Here is a 16,202-nt window from a genome sequence, read left to right as displayed (position 1 = left end):
CGATCTGCGTGTCTATTTCGGCTGTTATCAGCTCCATTATTTCCACTGCTAGTACTGCCCCACACAATTCTAGGCGCGGTATGGTGTGGTCGGGTTGTGGTGCTAACTTGGCCTTGCCGAAGATGAAGCCCACATGTACTGTCCCTTTCGCGTCTGTTACTCTCAAAAAGGCTACCGCAGCTATGGCTTTGACTGATGCGTCGGAGAAAATGCAGATCTCCTTACGGCTGGGTATGCTGAGTGATATCGGGACGTAAGTTCGTGGTATGTGGAGCTGTTCGAGCACTTTCAGGGAACTCTTCCATTTTTCCCATTCCAATTTCCTTGATTGGGGCAGTGGGGCGTCCCATTCGGTAGTGCTTGATGAGAGTTCTCTTAACAAGGCTCTTCCTTGTATTGTGACTGGGGCTACGAACCCCAGCGGGTCATACAGACTGTTGACTGTGGATAACACACCTCGGCGGGTGTATGGTTTATCTTAGGTCGAAACTTGGAATGTGAAAACATCCCTCTTTAGATCCCAACTTAACCCAAGACTTCGTTGGAGGGGGGGGTGCGTCCACTCTCAGGTCCAAGTTCTTCAAGTCTTTGGCATGATCGTTTGGAGAGAATGCTTTCATTACTTCAGGACTATTTGAGGCTATTTTGTGGAGTCTCAAATTTGCGCCTGCTAGCATTGCTTGTGTTGTCTTTATTAACCTGATCGCTTCCTTTGCAGTAGGTAAGGACTTTAATCCATCATCTACGTCGAAGTCCTTCTCCACAAAGCGTCTGGCCTCTGTGCCATACTCCTTTTCTCCTTCTTGGGCTGTCCTTCTGAGCCCGTATGTGGCTACTGCAGGTGATGGACTGTTGCCGAAGACGTGCACTCGCATCCGGTATTCCACAATCTCCTTGTTGATGTCGTGGTCGTGGTACCACAGGAATCTCAGGTAATTTCTGTAGTCTTGGTGCACGACAAAACAGTGGAACATTTGTTGGATGTCGGCTATCACGGCGACTGCTTCTTTCCTAAAGCGGATCACCACTCCTAACAGGTTGTTGATCATATCAGGTCCCGTGAGAAGCACACTGTTGAGTGAGATACCACGGAACTGCGCACTGGAATCGAAGACGATTCGGATCTGGCCTGGTTTCTGTTGATGATATACCCCAAAGGTAGGTAAGTACCAACATTCTTCGCCATCCCTCAAGGGTGGGGCTAGCTCTGCGTGGCCCTTGTCCAACATTTCCTTCATGAAGCTAATGAAATGCTGTTTCGACTCCGGTTTCCTTTCCAAGGTCTTCTGCAGCGACCTAAGTCGTGAGACTGCTTGTTCCCTATTGTTGGGGAGTCGAGGTCTGGGTGTCCGGAATGGTAGGGGGGCCACCCAGCTGTTTGAATCATCCATAAAGAACCCTTTGTTCATAATTCTCAAGAATTCTCTGTCTTCTACAGAGAGGGTAGTTTTGTCATCATCTTTGGTGACTTGGAACACTGAGTTCCCTAGATGGTCTTCTGCGTCCGGTGGGGGGTTGATTCGACTGGTCACCGAATTGAAATCCGGTTCCTCGCAGCTTAAGACCTCCTTGGTGTTCAGGTGGTTGGAGCATGGTTCAAACAGGGTGGGACGTCCATTGTCCAAGACACTCGTAGCGTATGTCTGAACGCTCGGTTTCCTTGTCCGATCCAAGCAGACATCGCCGACTATTACCCACCCTAGGGCGAGTCGGTAGGCGTAGGGTGTGGCTGGTGGACCATCTCGCATCTCCAGGGACTTGACCAACTCCGGTGCATCTCTGCCCAGTAACAGTAGGATTTCTGCTTCCGGGTCTAGTGGTGGAAGCCGATGCACTATAGATCTCAGATGGGGGTGGTGTTGGGCAGCTTCTGGCGTAGGAATTTCGTCTCTGTTGTCAGGTATCTGATCGCACTCAATGAGCATGGGTAGGTTTGACTTGTTGTTGCCATCTATCGCTTCTATCACATATCCACTTGCTCTCCTCCCTGTCATTTGGACGACTCCTGAACAGGTTTTGAGGCTGTACGGCAAGTAGTGTTCATGGATATCGAACAAGTCAAAGAATTCCGGCTTTGCCAGGGATCTGTTGCTCTGTTCATCTATGATGGCGTACATTTTGATTGCTTGTTCAGGCCGCCCTTTGGGGTACACGCTAGTCAAGCATATTTTTGTGCAGGATTTCCCTTGGCTGTTTCTCCCGCACACCTGTGTACATTTTGGGACCACTTCAGGTTCTGGCGTTTGTTCATCCTTCTCCTCCCCGCCGTGGTTTGAACTGGGGTGTGGAGTTCTTGAAGGATGAGGTTTTGCTTTGTCGGGGTGCAGAGCACTATTATGTCGGTCGCTCCCACACTCTGAACACTTGATGGCTGTGTCACAGTCTTTAGCCATGTGGCTAGATGAAGAACAGCACCGGTAGCAAATTCTGTACTTTTTCAACAGTTCTTTGCGTTCTTTCAAGGGTTTCCCCTTGAATCCTCGGCACTTTCTGAGCGGGTGAGGTTTTTTGTGTATGGGGCACTGCCGGTCTGGATCCTCCACCTTACTCATATCGGGAAGCTCATCTGGTGTAGGTGTCTTGGGTGACACTTCCGTTTTGTGCACAGAAATGGGTTTCCTTTTGTTGCCATACTCTTTGGCTGGCCTTTCGCCCACTCGGAGGCTGATTCTGTGTGTCTCATATGCGCTGAACTGGAAGCTAGGGTTGTTCCTGTGGTTTGCCAAGTCACGTATGAACTTTGTGAGGACATGGAAAGGTGGGTGCCTGTCGTTGTCCTCTTTGTACCGGGCACCGTGAGATGCCCATTTATCTTGTATATCGTTTGGCAGCTTATTTATGATGGCGTTCATGCCTCGTGGTGTCTCTAAGAAGTTGAGACTCGGGTAAATTAGTTCGGCTTTCGCAGTCTCCACCTCTCGGAGGAGATCTCCCAATTGTAACAACTTTCGGTTGTCTTTTCTGGATATTACTGGAAAGTTTTCCAGTTCCTCGAACCATGCATTCTCTATGGTGACTGGGTTTCCATAGTATCGGTCGAGTCTCTCCCACACCTCCTTTAATGCTGCAGAGGGATCTCTTAGGTGGACAGTTCTTAATCTGCTCACGTGTTCGGCCGATTCACATCCTAGCCATTTCATCATCAAGTTCATCTCTTCTGACTAGCTCAGCTTCATATCTTTCACAGCATTCTGGAAGCCAGCTTTCCAAGCCCTGTAATCCTTGGGACGATCGTTGAACGCGTAGAGTCCTGCGGTTACGAGTTCTCGGCGAGACATGTACCTTGTTAGGTCTTCTCTTTCTGAAGGCTCATCCTGAAAGGTGGCGGGCCTCGCTGGATTGATGTCCTGTGGTTGACTATGCACATCTCTCCTGTTGTGCGTTGGTTCGGGGCGTTCGACTGGGACGCTTCCTGTGAGTGGCTCTCTTGCATTCGTATGATTTAGAGTCAGTGGATTGCTGCCATGAGGTCTGGTACTCATGACAATTTGTGTCTCAGGTTTGATTTCTCTATTTGAGGTCTCTATTTGTGGAGGGAGGTGTGTTCCTTCCCGGTGCAGGGGTTGCTCTGGGGGAGGTGATGCCCTGGCGTGAGTTAGAGGGTGCGCCATGACATACTCTAGTGTCCGCCGGATTGGTTCTTCTTGGGCCATGCAGCTGAGTGGGTCTTCTGCATTGTCCCAGGTCCGGGGGCACATCGAGTACTTTAATTTGGGCTTCAAGGGCTGCTGCTTCTCCCTTTTGGTGCAACAGGTCTAAGGCGATCTCTAGCTCAGCCTTCCTGCACTCCTCGGCGGCGGCTGTGGCGGCGACCGTGGAGGCAGTGGCGGCAGCTGTGGCGGCAGCAGCTTTCTGTTGTTCTTCTATTCTGAGCCCTTCCATCTTGAGGGCTGCTGCTTGTTCGGCATACTGTACGTGCGCCATAGCTGCTTGGGACTCTGCTCTCTTTCGGAGGATGATAGAGCAGAGTTGAGACTGGCTCGAGTGTCTTGACCCTTGTGACCTTGCAGACCTAGATGTACGCTTAGAGGTGCGAGAGTGCTGAGAGCTGGTCTCGTTTATTATGTCACCTGCTTCTGCGCTGTCAATAGTGTCCATTACCATTCTCTGGCGCAGTTGGTGTAAATTCTGTTGACGGCCTTTTTCTTCGAGGCTCTCTGCAGTGTTAGTCCATGTTAAGAACCCGAGATACTCCTCTGTGTTGAGCCCCACCAATCCTAAGTATCACAATCCTATGTGATACTTAGGATTGGTGGGGCTGTCTAAAATCTTCTCTTTTTCTTTGCAATCTCATGCCACTCTCTCTGTATCTTCTCTTCATGCTTCAGTTTATTTTCCTCATATCTCTGTGCAGCCTTTTCTGTGAGTGCGCACAATCTCTTTGATCCCCTGTTTTCATCTCTCTGTTCCCCGTTCCCCCCTCCTCCTTCTGTGTTGTCTTTTAATGTGATGGTCTTTGCCGGCTGTTCTGAAGTTTCAGCCATGATTCTCTCTGTGATTAGGTTGCTCGGGCTGAGTTACTTGTAATCAACACTTCAAAGGTTTGTCTCTTTGGCTCTCTGCTTTTAGCTTGCTAGAGCGTAGCGAAAAGAGGGAGGGAGCTTTGGCAGTGAGGTATAACAAAGGGATGTGAGGGGGGATGAAGCACCTAGAGGAGGGTGGAGTAGCTTCTATCTTCCCCTCCCCGCCGTAGTTTCTATTACCTCTAGTCTCTGGAATAGGCGGAGGCCTCGTGTCTTGGTCTCTATGGCAACTGATTGCTCTCTGCCCGTATCAGTAGTAGAAGGGAGGGGTGAGTTTCTCAGTTTAGAAGACTTGAATAGACTTAAGTACCGTCGTTAAGTCCTTTTGTCTGGAGCTGGGCTTCTTTTTCCCGCCTCGTCTCAGATTACACAAAGCCAAGGCTTCTTTGGAGCTCCAAGTATTCCTTGCTTACAGTTTAGGCTGACTTTTAAATCTGTATTTGCTTCTCAAATGCCCTTCAGATCCAAAGTTAGTCCTGAATTGTAAATCTTTACACTCTGAGGTTTTTATGCTTGTTTCTTCCCACCCTGCGGGCAGGAGAGGCTTATTCAAATGCAAGACAGTCTTTAACGATTCTTGTTCAATGCAAACCTTCTGTAGCAGGCTGAAGTCCCTCTTTCAATGTACTGCATACAGTTCCTCGAAAGGCTTTCAGCTCAACAAGTTTCACAGGCTGTGCAAATGAATTTTCCTGAGTTTCTACTTGCTGTTATTTAAGCAGCTTTTTGCTGTTATCTTCTGTGTGATCTGAGCTTTTACTTTCAGATCACTGGCTGACCTTTCTTGCAGCTCTCAGTAAGGTGCTTTACTGAGGCAGACTAGCCCTTTGCTTGTAACTTTCTGTAGAGAGATCAGCTTCTTTACTGTAACCTTCTGCAAGGGATCAGCTTTTTTACTGTTCTGGCTCAATAAAAACTTCCCAAGTTTCCTCATCCAGACAGCTAACTTTCCTCCTTTAAATCAGTCTTCAAAACAAAGATCTTTTAAGTATGAATCATTTATTGCATAGATAATTTTCTATTACTCACAATTGTTGGATTCAATGTAGCCTCAGGCGAAGATCTTTGTTGCTGGAAATAGGTAGGAGGGGGGGGGGGGAACAGGAGTTTCTTGAGATGCAGGGTAAGAAGACGAGGGTTTGAAGCTGATTAGTCTTTTAGGGTTAAAGCGGTAGGAGGAATGTAAAAAAGCTGTTCGTGTAACAGAGGTTACAGGCACGTGCGTCTTCTACATGGCATGGTTGAGACTGACCCACAGTCTTGGAGAGTGATTACAGGAAAGGTCCCCACAGGCCGGGGCTGGGGGCGAGATCCAATGGTGGCGAGCCTAGGATCCATGTGACACAGGAGGGGACATGACGGGCAGTCCCTTCAGCCAATAAGACACCTGAGAAAACCCAAGTTAGATTGAGAAGGCATGCAGACCCTTTCCCAATGGGAGGAACAGAGGGGAGGGGGCTTCTGTTAAAGGCAAACTCCCTTTAAAGGCAAGGCTCCCAGACTTTTGTCCTGGGTTACAGAAAGTGTCACGGGTCTCAGGAGGGAGGGGCTGTAGTAAACACAGGTGGGATGCAATGTATACAGACACAAACATGTACCCTTTACTGGGGACAGAACAAGAGGTCTTACATTTTACTGCCTCACTATATTCCTTCTTGGCATATCTGTGTGGGGCGGGTACTCTCCACCTGTGATATTGGATTATGACATTATTACAACATAAAAAAAATCAGAAATTTGGAAATTTTAAACAAAACTTGCAAGGTATCAATTTATTATCACAAATTCAAAACTATAAACATACATTATACAGATAAAGACCTCACCAGAGCAAGGGGTATAAAAAAATCTCCATTCAGATCTCTACTTGTTACAAAACTCTGAATTTCTTTATAGAAGAAATACACTTCATTTAGGAAGACATGAGAACATTTTAAGTTTCCTCTCTTTTCTCTATGAAAATTCCAAGAATAAAGAAGTCTTTGAAGGTATAGAAAGTTGAATCCTATGGTCACTGTCCTCTAACCACACTATGAGTGATATACAATATCAAATCTGGTTTACAGGAAGGATATGTTACACTAGTGATACCCAATAAGTGGTCCACCTCATGCCATTTAAAGCTAGACTTGTGGCTCAGTGGTAGAGGACAGAGCCAGTCTGCAATTTTGGGTCTTCTGGCTGGAAGATGACAATTGGCAGTAGCAGAAGAACTGAGGCAAAGGCCCTGGAGGCTATGGCCTCTCACGGTTTACACTCTGCTATCTCTCTGTGACAGCACTGCAAGCAACTTCAGAAGTCAGACTGGCTGTTCCTGGATGTGTTCCTGGGCTCCTGCTGCTTAAGCTAGCTGAAAGTGGGTGGATAGCAGATGATGGGAAAGATGCAGGGAGTCAAGGGTGCATATATCAGAAGTGTGTGTGTTGGAAGCTATATGAGAGAGGTTATACATATGAAAATGAGGCTGCACAGGTCTGTGAGGCACTGCATCTGTGGTTCAAGGCATATGAGAGAGAGGATGGGTGTGTTTCAGAGTAAGGGAGACTAGCTCTTTGTTTTATGTTATCATTTGAAAGTGACAGTGTGGAAAGTAACAGGGGACCACTGTACTAGACACACCCTCTCCTCCACAAGCACACTCGGGGATGCAAATGCTTTACACAGCCTTACCTCATGTTCTGAAGTCTATTTAAAAAAAAAAAAAAAAAGACAAACCCAAAAAAAACCTATGCTATTAAATTCTCATCCTATGGTGAATTGAAAAACAAAGCTGCGCACACAGTTTCTTAAACATTAAAATTTGTTTTTATAAAACTAAAAAACCCTCCCTCTGTCCCCAGCTTCTAGGCTCTGACTAGAAACATAAAAAGACCACACAGAAACACACCACCTCCCCAGTAAACAATGTTTTACTGAGCCTAGGGTAGATGCAAATCTTATTTCGGATGAGCCATTACAACAAAGAGGCAGTACAGTAGCAATGCCCAGAAGCCTTCTGTTAACAGCTGTTCCAGAGTCTCACAGAGATGTAATTATTCTTGAAAAATGCATTGACATCCAAAGAGGCACCCCCCCAAAACACATTCATCCTTTGGCACAGTATGGGTCATGATTGTGGCACCACCACGAAGGGCTGGTGTGGGATCAGTTTCTGCCGCTCGTTGCAAGTGTAGATCCAGCGTGGTTTCACAAAGGACAGATTTGCATTCTCGATCAGAGCCTGTAGAGGGTGTAGAGAGGGTAGAAATAAGACGAGAAGTTTTTGGATTATCTGCTACTCTGGAAAAGTTCAGGTTCTCAACTTGCACTAAAAGTAGTAAGAGGTCTCTCTTATGTAATAAGATCTGAAGTTATTCTTCACAGAAAGGGTGGTGGATGCATGGAATGCCCTCCCGGACGAGGTGGTAAAAATAAGAATGGTAATGGAATTTAAAAGAGCATAGGACAAACGGAGGATCCCAGTCATCTAGACCAGTGGTCCCCAACCTTTTTTGCACCAGGGACCGGCTTCAAGCAAGACCATTTTTCCATGGCCCGGCAGGGCGGGGCAGGGGCGGGGCTTTGGTTATATGAGGGCGGGGTTATGGAGGGGGTTGGATTTTAGTGCACACTTATTTAATTATGACATTTATAATGTGAATGTGACTCAACTCACCATAGGTTCTCATATGCATGGCACACTGACCCATGATCGTCATGGGGCTAGATGTAAAAGTACAGTTTGTATCCACGGGAACCCCCCTGACCCACAATAAAGGATGTAAAGCAGAATTATGACATTCCCCATACAACTCACCCTACAAAAAAGATATTCTGGTTCTGGTGACATCTCAGTAACAGTAACTCAAACTCCTACTTCCAGGCTCAATAGCCCTACTTATGAAAAAACAGCAGTTTACCACCAATGCATGTCCTCTTGAGAAAACACAACAAATAAGACCAATACAAACGCTTACATGCTAGCAAAATATTTCATCTCGGTAACAGACACAGAACCGACCTAACATACTCCCAGGATCTGTAGTAATGCACATAAACTAATCTGCACACAGTTACACCTGTATTATGGAATACACTCAAACAGGAGCAACCCTATCTATGAAAAGGCAACACTACAAATATTAAATCAGGTCCTAAAAACCAATACACCTCTTATTAGGAAAACAGAACTAGCAAGCAGCTATAGATCCCCACACAGAAATAATTGTAAAACTATACTAATAAGCAGAATAAATGTTTCAAAACAGCTATGAACAGAATAACATCCAACAATTAAAAACTCATAAAAACTATTAAACATTCTCCAAACACCAATAAAATATTTCAAAAAAGCAGACATCACACAATTAAAATGGCAGTCAAGAAAAATAAACTTAAAAAGCCACTTTTACTTACCCCCTCCAGCAGCTGTCCTACTCCCCTTCCCTGCAGGCCGTGGCACACAACAGAAGCAGCAGTAGAAGCTAAGCTCTATACTTATGGTCCTCTTCCTTAGTGCCCATGACTCACACACACACCATACCAGTCATGCCCCCATGACCAGTTTCTGTCTCTCACACACCAATCATCTCCCAAACAGTCTTTGGCACACACACACCAGTCACCTTCCTGAACAGTTTCTCTCATGCCATACACACACAGGCTTCCCACTCCCGTGTTCTACTTACATATATGGGCTTCTCACTCTCAATCACTTTCTCTGTCTCTGTCTCTCTCTCACACACACACTCACCAGTCTCTCACTCCCATGTTCTCTTTCAGATATACAGGCTTCTCCCTCCCATGATGTGTCTCACACACACCCAGGTTTCTCACTCCCATGCTCACTCTTCACATGCACAGGCTTCTCATTCCCATAATCACTTTATTTCTCTCTCTCTCTCTCTCACACACACACCAGTCACCTGATCTCGCTCATGCATATATACACACACACAGGCTTCCCAGTCCCATGTTCTCTTTCAGATATACACGCTTCTCCCTCCTATGCTGTGTCTCACACACACCCAGGTTTCTCACTCCCATGCTCACTTCTCTCCACATGCAGGCTTCTCATTCCCTTAATCACTTTCTCTCTGTTACACACACACCAGTCTCTCTCATTTCCATGTTCACTCTCCACGTGCACAGGCTTCTCTTTCCCTGAATCACATTCTCTCACATTCACACACACCAATCTTTTTTTCTCACACACACCGTCACCTTACCAAGCAGTCTCTCTCTCTCATGCATGCACACTCACCCAGGTTTCTCACTCCCATGCTTTCTTTCACCCCCACAACACCAGGCTTCTTACGCCCATGCTTTCTCACATACCCAGACTTCTCACTTCCATGCTTTTTCTCTCTCACACACACACACACACACACATCAGTCACCTCCCTGACTGTCTCACACTCTCACATGCACATCAGTCATCTCCCTGAGCAATCACTTTCATTGTCTCTCACATACACACACACACATCAGCTCTCTGACCAGTCAATCACACACATGCTGGCTGCCTGCTTCTCTCTCTTTCTCTCACTCACTTCCTCTCCCCCCCCCCCCCCCGAGCACAAACGGTAGCTGCACCACCTCCTCCTCCAGCCCCCGCAGGCCAAGAAAGAAGAATCCTATCGGCTGCGGGAGGCTCACATTGCTGTCTCCTTTACCTATTATCAGCTGCTTCGATTGCTCAGGGGCCGATGCTGCTGTCGCCGCTGCTATTTTTTCATGCGGCACAGCTCTTTCTCCTTCCCGCGCACCACTTCCTGTTCCGGGTCAGAGGGAGGGGGGGGGGCGCGGGAAGAAGAAAAGGCCAGCCGCGGATGCCACAGCTTTTTTTTTTTGCACCGCTGCCGTTCCCGCTGGGCTTGAACGTGCTGATAGCCCAGCGGCAACGGCAGCAGGGAAGGAAGAGCAGCGGGAGAGACCGGGAGCGCGCGACACACCTGCCGGTACTTGGTGGCGCCGCGGACCGGCAAAAAACTCCCACGGCCCGGTCCCGGGGACCCCTGATCTAGACAATGGAAATGAACAATGGGGTAAAAGAAAATTGGTTCTTACCTACAAATTTTTGTTCCTGAAGTACCACAGATCAGTAAAGACAAGTGGGTTTTGCATCCCTACCAGCAGATGGAGGCAGAGGACAAAAAATTTGAGGCACTGGTACAAAACTGAGTGTGCCACTTGCAGTCCCTCAGTACTGTTTTGTACCCAAGCCAAACTAGAGTGAAAACATCAAATACTCCCTACCTTCCAAGGGTGAAAGTTAACAAAGAGTTAGACCCCCTTGAACTGGAGCCCCACATCAAACCCAAACAAACCAATCAACAATGGACTCCAATAGGCTCTTCAAGTATCTACACTGAAAACCTTATCAGGACTAATAGGCTGTAATCCACCCGGTCTTTCACAATTCCTGGATGGGTCTCTGGATTGATCTGTGGTACTTCAGAAACGAAAATTAGCAGGTAAGAACCAATTTTGCTTTCCTGTTCATACCCCAGATCAGTCTAGACAAATGGGATGTATCAAAAGCACCCCTACACTGGGCGGGAACCCGAAAAGACCCATCTCCCACACACTATTCTCCAGAACTCTGTTCTCCTGCGCACGAACATGCAAGCGATAATGCCCGGAAAAATTGTGCAGCAAAGAACATGTCGCTGTCCTACCTGAGGCGACGTGAGTCGACACTCAGCCCAAGAGGCTGTCTGTGCCCTCGTAGAATGCGCCTGCATGCCCACTGGAATCTTCCAGTGTAAGCCGAAATAATCGCCTCCTTTAACCACCATGCAATAGTGCCTTTTGGAAGCTCTGCTTCCCTTCTTTGGACCTCCAGACAGCACAAACAAATGATTAGACTGCCGAAAACTGTTGTAGACTTTAAAGTATTGCAACAGCACTCTCTGGACATCTAACAAGTGCAAATCTCTCTTCTCTAGAGATGCCTCGACCCACATGGAAAGGGCAAGAAGCTCCACCGTCTGATTAAGGTGAAACGAAGACACTACCTTTGGCAAAAAACGAGGGTACCATACACAATGAAACCCCATCATCCGAAATATGCAAAAAAGGTTTCCTACAGGCCAAGGCCCGTAGTTCAGAGGTATGTCTAGCCAAAAAAATGGCAACCAGGAAAACCGCTTTTAAGATGAGGTCCTTCAGCAAAACTCGTCGCAACAGTTCAAACGGAGGCCCGCAAAGCATGCGAGGAACCAAATTCAAACTCCACACCGGACACAACTTGCGAACCGGCAGTCACAAGTGCTTGACCCCCTTCAGAAAACCAAATCACATGCGGATACGACGCCAAACGACCTCTCTCACCACTGGCCTGTCAGACATCTCAAAGTCGTTACTTGCATGCGAAGGGAATTATATGCCAGACCTCTAGTCAAGCCCCGCTGTAAAAAGGTCGATACTCTCAGTGGGTCTAAGCCCTCTTCTCTTCACCAAGCCTCAAATACTTCCCACACTCTGACAAATGCCATAGACGTGGAAGGCTTCCTGGCCTAAAGCAATGTAGCAACTACTGGCACCGAGAATCCTTTCGATCTCAAACGTTGCCTTTCAAAGGCCAAGCTGCAAGACAAAAATGATCCACCCAATCCAAGAAGATGGGTCCTTGCCTGAGTAAGCCTATAGATGACCCAATCCTGATGGGTCTGTCCACAGCGAGATGAACCAGATCCACAAACCACATGCTTTGTGGCCACTCTTGTGCCACCAATATCACTCTGCCGGGATGTCACTCTAGGCATGGCAATCCCTGGCCTACAAGAGGCCAAGGTAGAAAGACATACAACAGAATCTTTGCAGACCAAGGAAGAACCAGAGCATCTATTCCTTCGATCCCTACACCTCTTGTCTACGACTAAAGAATCCCCACACTTTGGCATTGCTTAGCAATGCCATCAGATCCAGCTGGGAACTGCTCCACCTGGTTGAGGTCTCAGGCCTCCTCTGACAATTCCCATTCTCCTGAGTCCAATTGTTGCCTGCTGAGGTAATCCGCCTATACATTGTCTACTGTGAGACAGTCAGCCCCTCAAGTTATTGCTCCACCCAGACAAAAACTCCTGAGTCTTGAAAGCCACACCCTGACTCTTCAAACCACCTTGTCGATTGATATATGCCACCATTGTCACACTGTCCGATAAAACTCAACATACTCCCCTCCACCAGAGGAAGGAAACTCACTAATGCTCGACAAACAGCCCTTGTTTCTAAACAATTGATAGACCAGGACACTTCTGCTGATGACCACAGTCCTTGGGCTGTCCGCCTCTGGCAGACTGCCATTCTCCAAACTGGGACGAGACAGCCACCACACGAGAATGGGCCTAGAGGGCTTCTGAAGCAGCAAGGTCGATAAATTCTTCTCACAATGGACTCCACTGGGACAAGAGGCGCCATCTAGAGGGGACGCACGTGAGCAAATGTCCATGGACCAAGTCCAGTGTAGATATCATAGACTCCAACACCTTTAGGTAATCCTAAGCTCTGGGTATCTGTATTTGCAGAAATCGAACTACCTGCGACTGCAAACTCAAGATTCTCTCTGCGGTCAGAAACACCTTGCCCAGCATGGAGTCGAATCTCGCTCCTAAGTATTCTAAGTCCCGGTTCGGGACTAAGTGACTTTTTGCTAGGTTCACCACCCAGCCTAGGGATCACAACATCTCCATCACCCTTTGAACCGACATTCTCCCTCCAACTTTACTTGGATCAGCCAGTCATCCAGATAAGGCTGAACCAGGATTCCTTCCCTTCAAAGGAACGCCTCCACGACATCCATCACCTTCATGAAGGTTCGCGGTGCTGTTGCTAACCTGAAAAAGAAGGTCCTGAAAACTGGAAATGTTACCCCAGCACCATGAACAGCAGAAATCTTTGATGATCTGCACATATGGGGACGTTTAGTTAAGCCTTCATCATGTTCAATGAAGATAGAAACTCTCCTTGGCAGACTGCCGCTATCACCGTTCACAAAGTCTCCATGTAGAACCACAGGACCTGCAATGCTGCAATGTCTTTCTGTAAATTGATAGGACAAAACTTCATGTTTTGGGGACCATGAAGTAAATAGAGTACCACCCTTTATCCTGCTCCCCTGACAGACTGGAATGATCACCCCCAACGTTTGCAGATGAAGCAATGTATCCCGAACTGCCTCTTGCTTGCTGCATGATGCCAAAATGGAAACAGCATGAAGGCTTCCCTTATGGGATAAGAAATCTAAGGCATAGCCATCTCTTATCTCCTCTAGCACCCATCAGAGGTGATTCGTAAAACTGTGTGAGCTACCCCCCCCCCCCCCGACCTCTTCCTCTAATGAGTGGACCAACCTGGCTTCATTATGTGGACTTACTGCTTTAGGCGCCCTGAATGGAATTCTCTCTAGATGGCCTGCATGAACTTCGAAAAGACTGCCAATGTCCAGATCCCAGCTTTTGCAAAGTCAGTGAAGAACCCTAATTGGGAAAAAATGTCTCCTATCCCAGAAACGAGAGCAGACTGGAAAAGTCCTTTTACCGCTCTTTCTTTTCTTCTGGCAGCTTGTTCTCCTCTGACTCCTCAAAAGCTTCATCAACTGCTCTAAATCCTCCCCAAAAAGAAGGTAAGATTACAGAACTGGGACTTGGACCAAACATCAGCTGATCAATTCCGCAACCAAAGAATCTGTTGTCACGGACACCGTGGAGACCACAGTCGTGGCTGAAGTCCGGATCAAATCATACAAAACGTCCGCCACATAAGTGACTGGCTTCCAATTGGGCCGCCTGCTCAGCATCGCTGGACGAGTCCAAATTCAACTCCTGAATCTTCTGAAACCAGCATAAATACGGTCTCTGCAGACTACCACAGATCGCCACTTGAAGACTTAGCATCCTCAAGGTGAATTTCCAGCTTCGGGTCCTGAGCATCCTTCAGCGCTGTTGATCCCACTACCGGGATGGTCGTCTTCCTGGTGACCACCGAAACCACTGCATCCACTTTAGGCAATACCAAAAGCTGTAAAGTGTTCTCCGTCAAAGGATATAACATTGCCATAGCCCTGGTGACCTTAAGTCCAGCTTCTGGAGCATCCCATTCCCGAATCACCAAATTCTTGATCTTCTTGGGCAACGGAAAAGCTTCTGGCAGACCTTTGAAGCCATCCAGCACTGGATGCACCCCCTCATAATCTGAATCCTCCTGGATCCTAATACCCAGCTCCTTCAGGACGAGGGGAATAAGGGGTCTCATCTCTTTGTGAAACAGGTGGACTGCCCTTTGTCGTCCCCTTCTGCAATCAGGATCTCCTCTGGATCCAAAAAATATTTGGATCCGTCTTGCTCCCCCCTCCATCGTGCTGTCCGCTGGAAGATCCCCAAGGTCATTTGCAGCCAGCTCCTCCTCGGACTCCAATCCTTCCTCAAAGGACCAACTAAGCCCTAGACAACAGATTAGATCCCCCCAACCCCCTGGCCAGGGACCCTTTCACTCTTTTAGACCTCCACTGCACTCCATACTTTGGGTTCACTTGCCTTTTGCAGCTTTCCTGCCCAGAAAAGCAAAACAAATTCCATGGAAAATTCTTTCACCTCACTGACCCTGCCGCCTGGAATGTCCTCATCTGGCAGCAAGTCATCCCTCTGCCAGTCCACCCACACTACCACCGCCGGAGACAGCGAAGGAGGGAACTCTTCAGGCTCCTGCTGGGCTGTGGCCTCTTTGCCACATGCAGCCTGTCTAACAGAACTGGCAAAATCCCCCAACAGAGGATCCCTGACAAACCCCTGAGAGCGGGTAAATCTCCTGCCATCTGCCAATTCCAAGGAGGGTCCCTCCCCTCCCACGGCGCACTAACTGCATGGTCCAAGCCGCAGGTTGAGTTAAGCCATGCACGGTCCAAGCTGCAGGCCCTGCACAATTTCCCGTGCCCTGAAGCAGGCGCACGCTCAGTCTCCAGCACCATTAAAACCATCCATGCGGTGGGTAGAAAAAAAATCACCATGTGTCAACATACTGCTGAACGCATGAGTGAACCTCCCATTCTGCTCCATGGACAGACTAATACTTGCAGGTCCTCTCCCCCAATGCCCTGTAAGTCGCAATTGAAAATGCTGAAAACAGGTACAGGTCTTGTCTGTGTTTTATATACAGATTGCTTCTCTTGGATAGCTTGTGCTGGTTAACTATGCCTTAATAAAAAAAAAAAATAAATAAATAAACATATATATATATATATATATATGGCACCTAATGAAACAATATTATAGAACACCCAATAAAAAAATTGTTTAGTATATATAGTATATGTATGTGTGTGTATACTTGCTACATAACCCTGAGTGTCACCTACAGTTTCTCAGTATTGACCTGTACCCAAGCATAAAGACTGTATACCAAAACTTAAGACTACTTGATAATAAATTCCTAGTTTTTCCCCCAAGAACCGGAGGTTGATGACCTATTTAGAAGTGTAACAAACAAAAACTAAAAGTAAGAACCCAACAAACAAGTCTGTATTCCATGCCAAGAAAAAGAAAGAGCAGACAACTATCCTCCTCCACAGATTGGGCAGGTTCTGATCTGATCTGTGGTACTATAGGAATGAAAATTAGCAGGTAAGAACCAAATTTTTCCTTCCCTGTATGTACCCAGATCAGTCCGGACTCCTGGAATGTACCTAAGCTCCCTAACTAG

General features: G+C 47.3%; 1 protein-coding gene across 6 annotated transcripts in view; it reads right to left on the bottom strand.

The window, feature by feature from the left end:
• Nucleotides 1-6,276: 6,276 nt before the first annotated feature.
• The window catches only part of XRCC1 (X-ray repair cross complementing 1), a 339,102-nt gene continuing 329,176 nt past the window's right edge, over nt 6,277-16,202 (bottom strand). For 5 of the 6 annotated variants that reach the window (XM_029576097.1, XM_029576094.1, XM_029576096.1 and 2 more), the window contains one exon: nt 6,277-7,743. In XM_029576097.1, the coding sequence (XP_029431957.1) occupies nt 7,630-7,743 (114 nt within the window). In that variant the 3' untranslated portion in view covers nt 6,277-7,629. The remainder of the gene's footprint in view (nt 7,744-16,202) is intronic. The other variant, XR_003852563.1, reaches the window with a different exon arrangement.

Source organism: Rhinatrema bivittatum, chromosome 14 (assembly GCF_901001135.1).
Source record: "Rhinatrema bivittatum chromosome 14, aRhiBiv1.1, whole genome shotgun sequence".
Classification (NCBI taxonomy): domain Eukaryota; kingdom Metazoa; phylum Chordata; class Amphibia; order Gymnophiona; family Rhinatrematidae; genus Rhinatrema; species Rhinatrema bivittatum.
The sequence above is the reverse complement of the archived record's forward strand: the minus strand, read 5'-3'. Positions and strand labels throughout refer to the sequence as shown.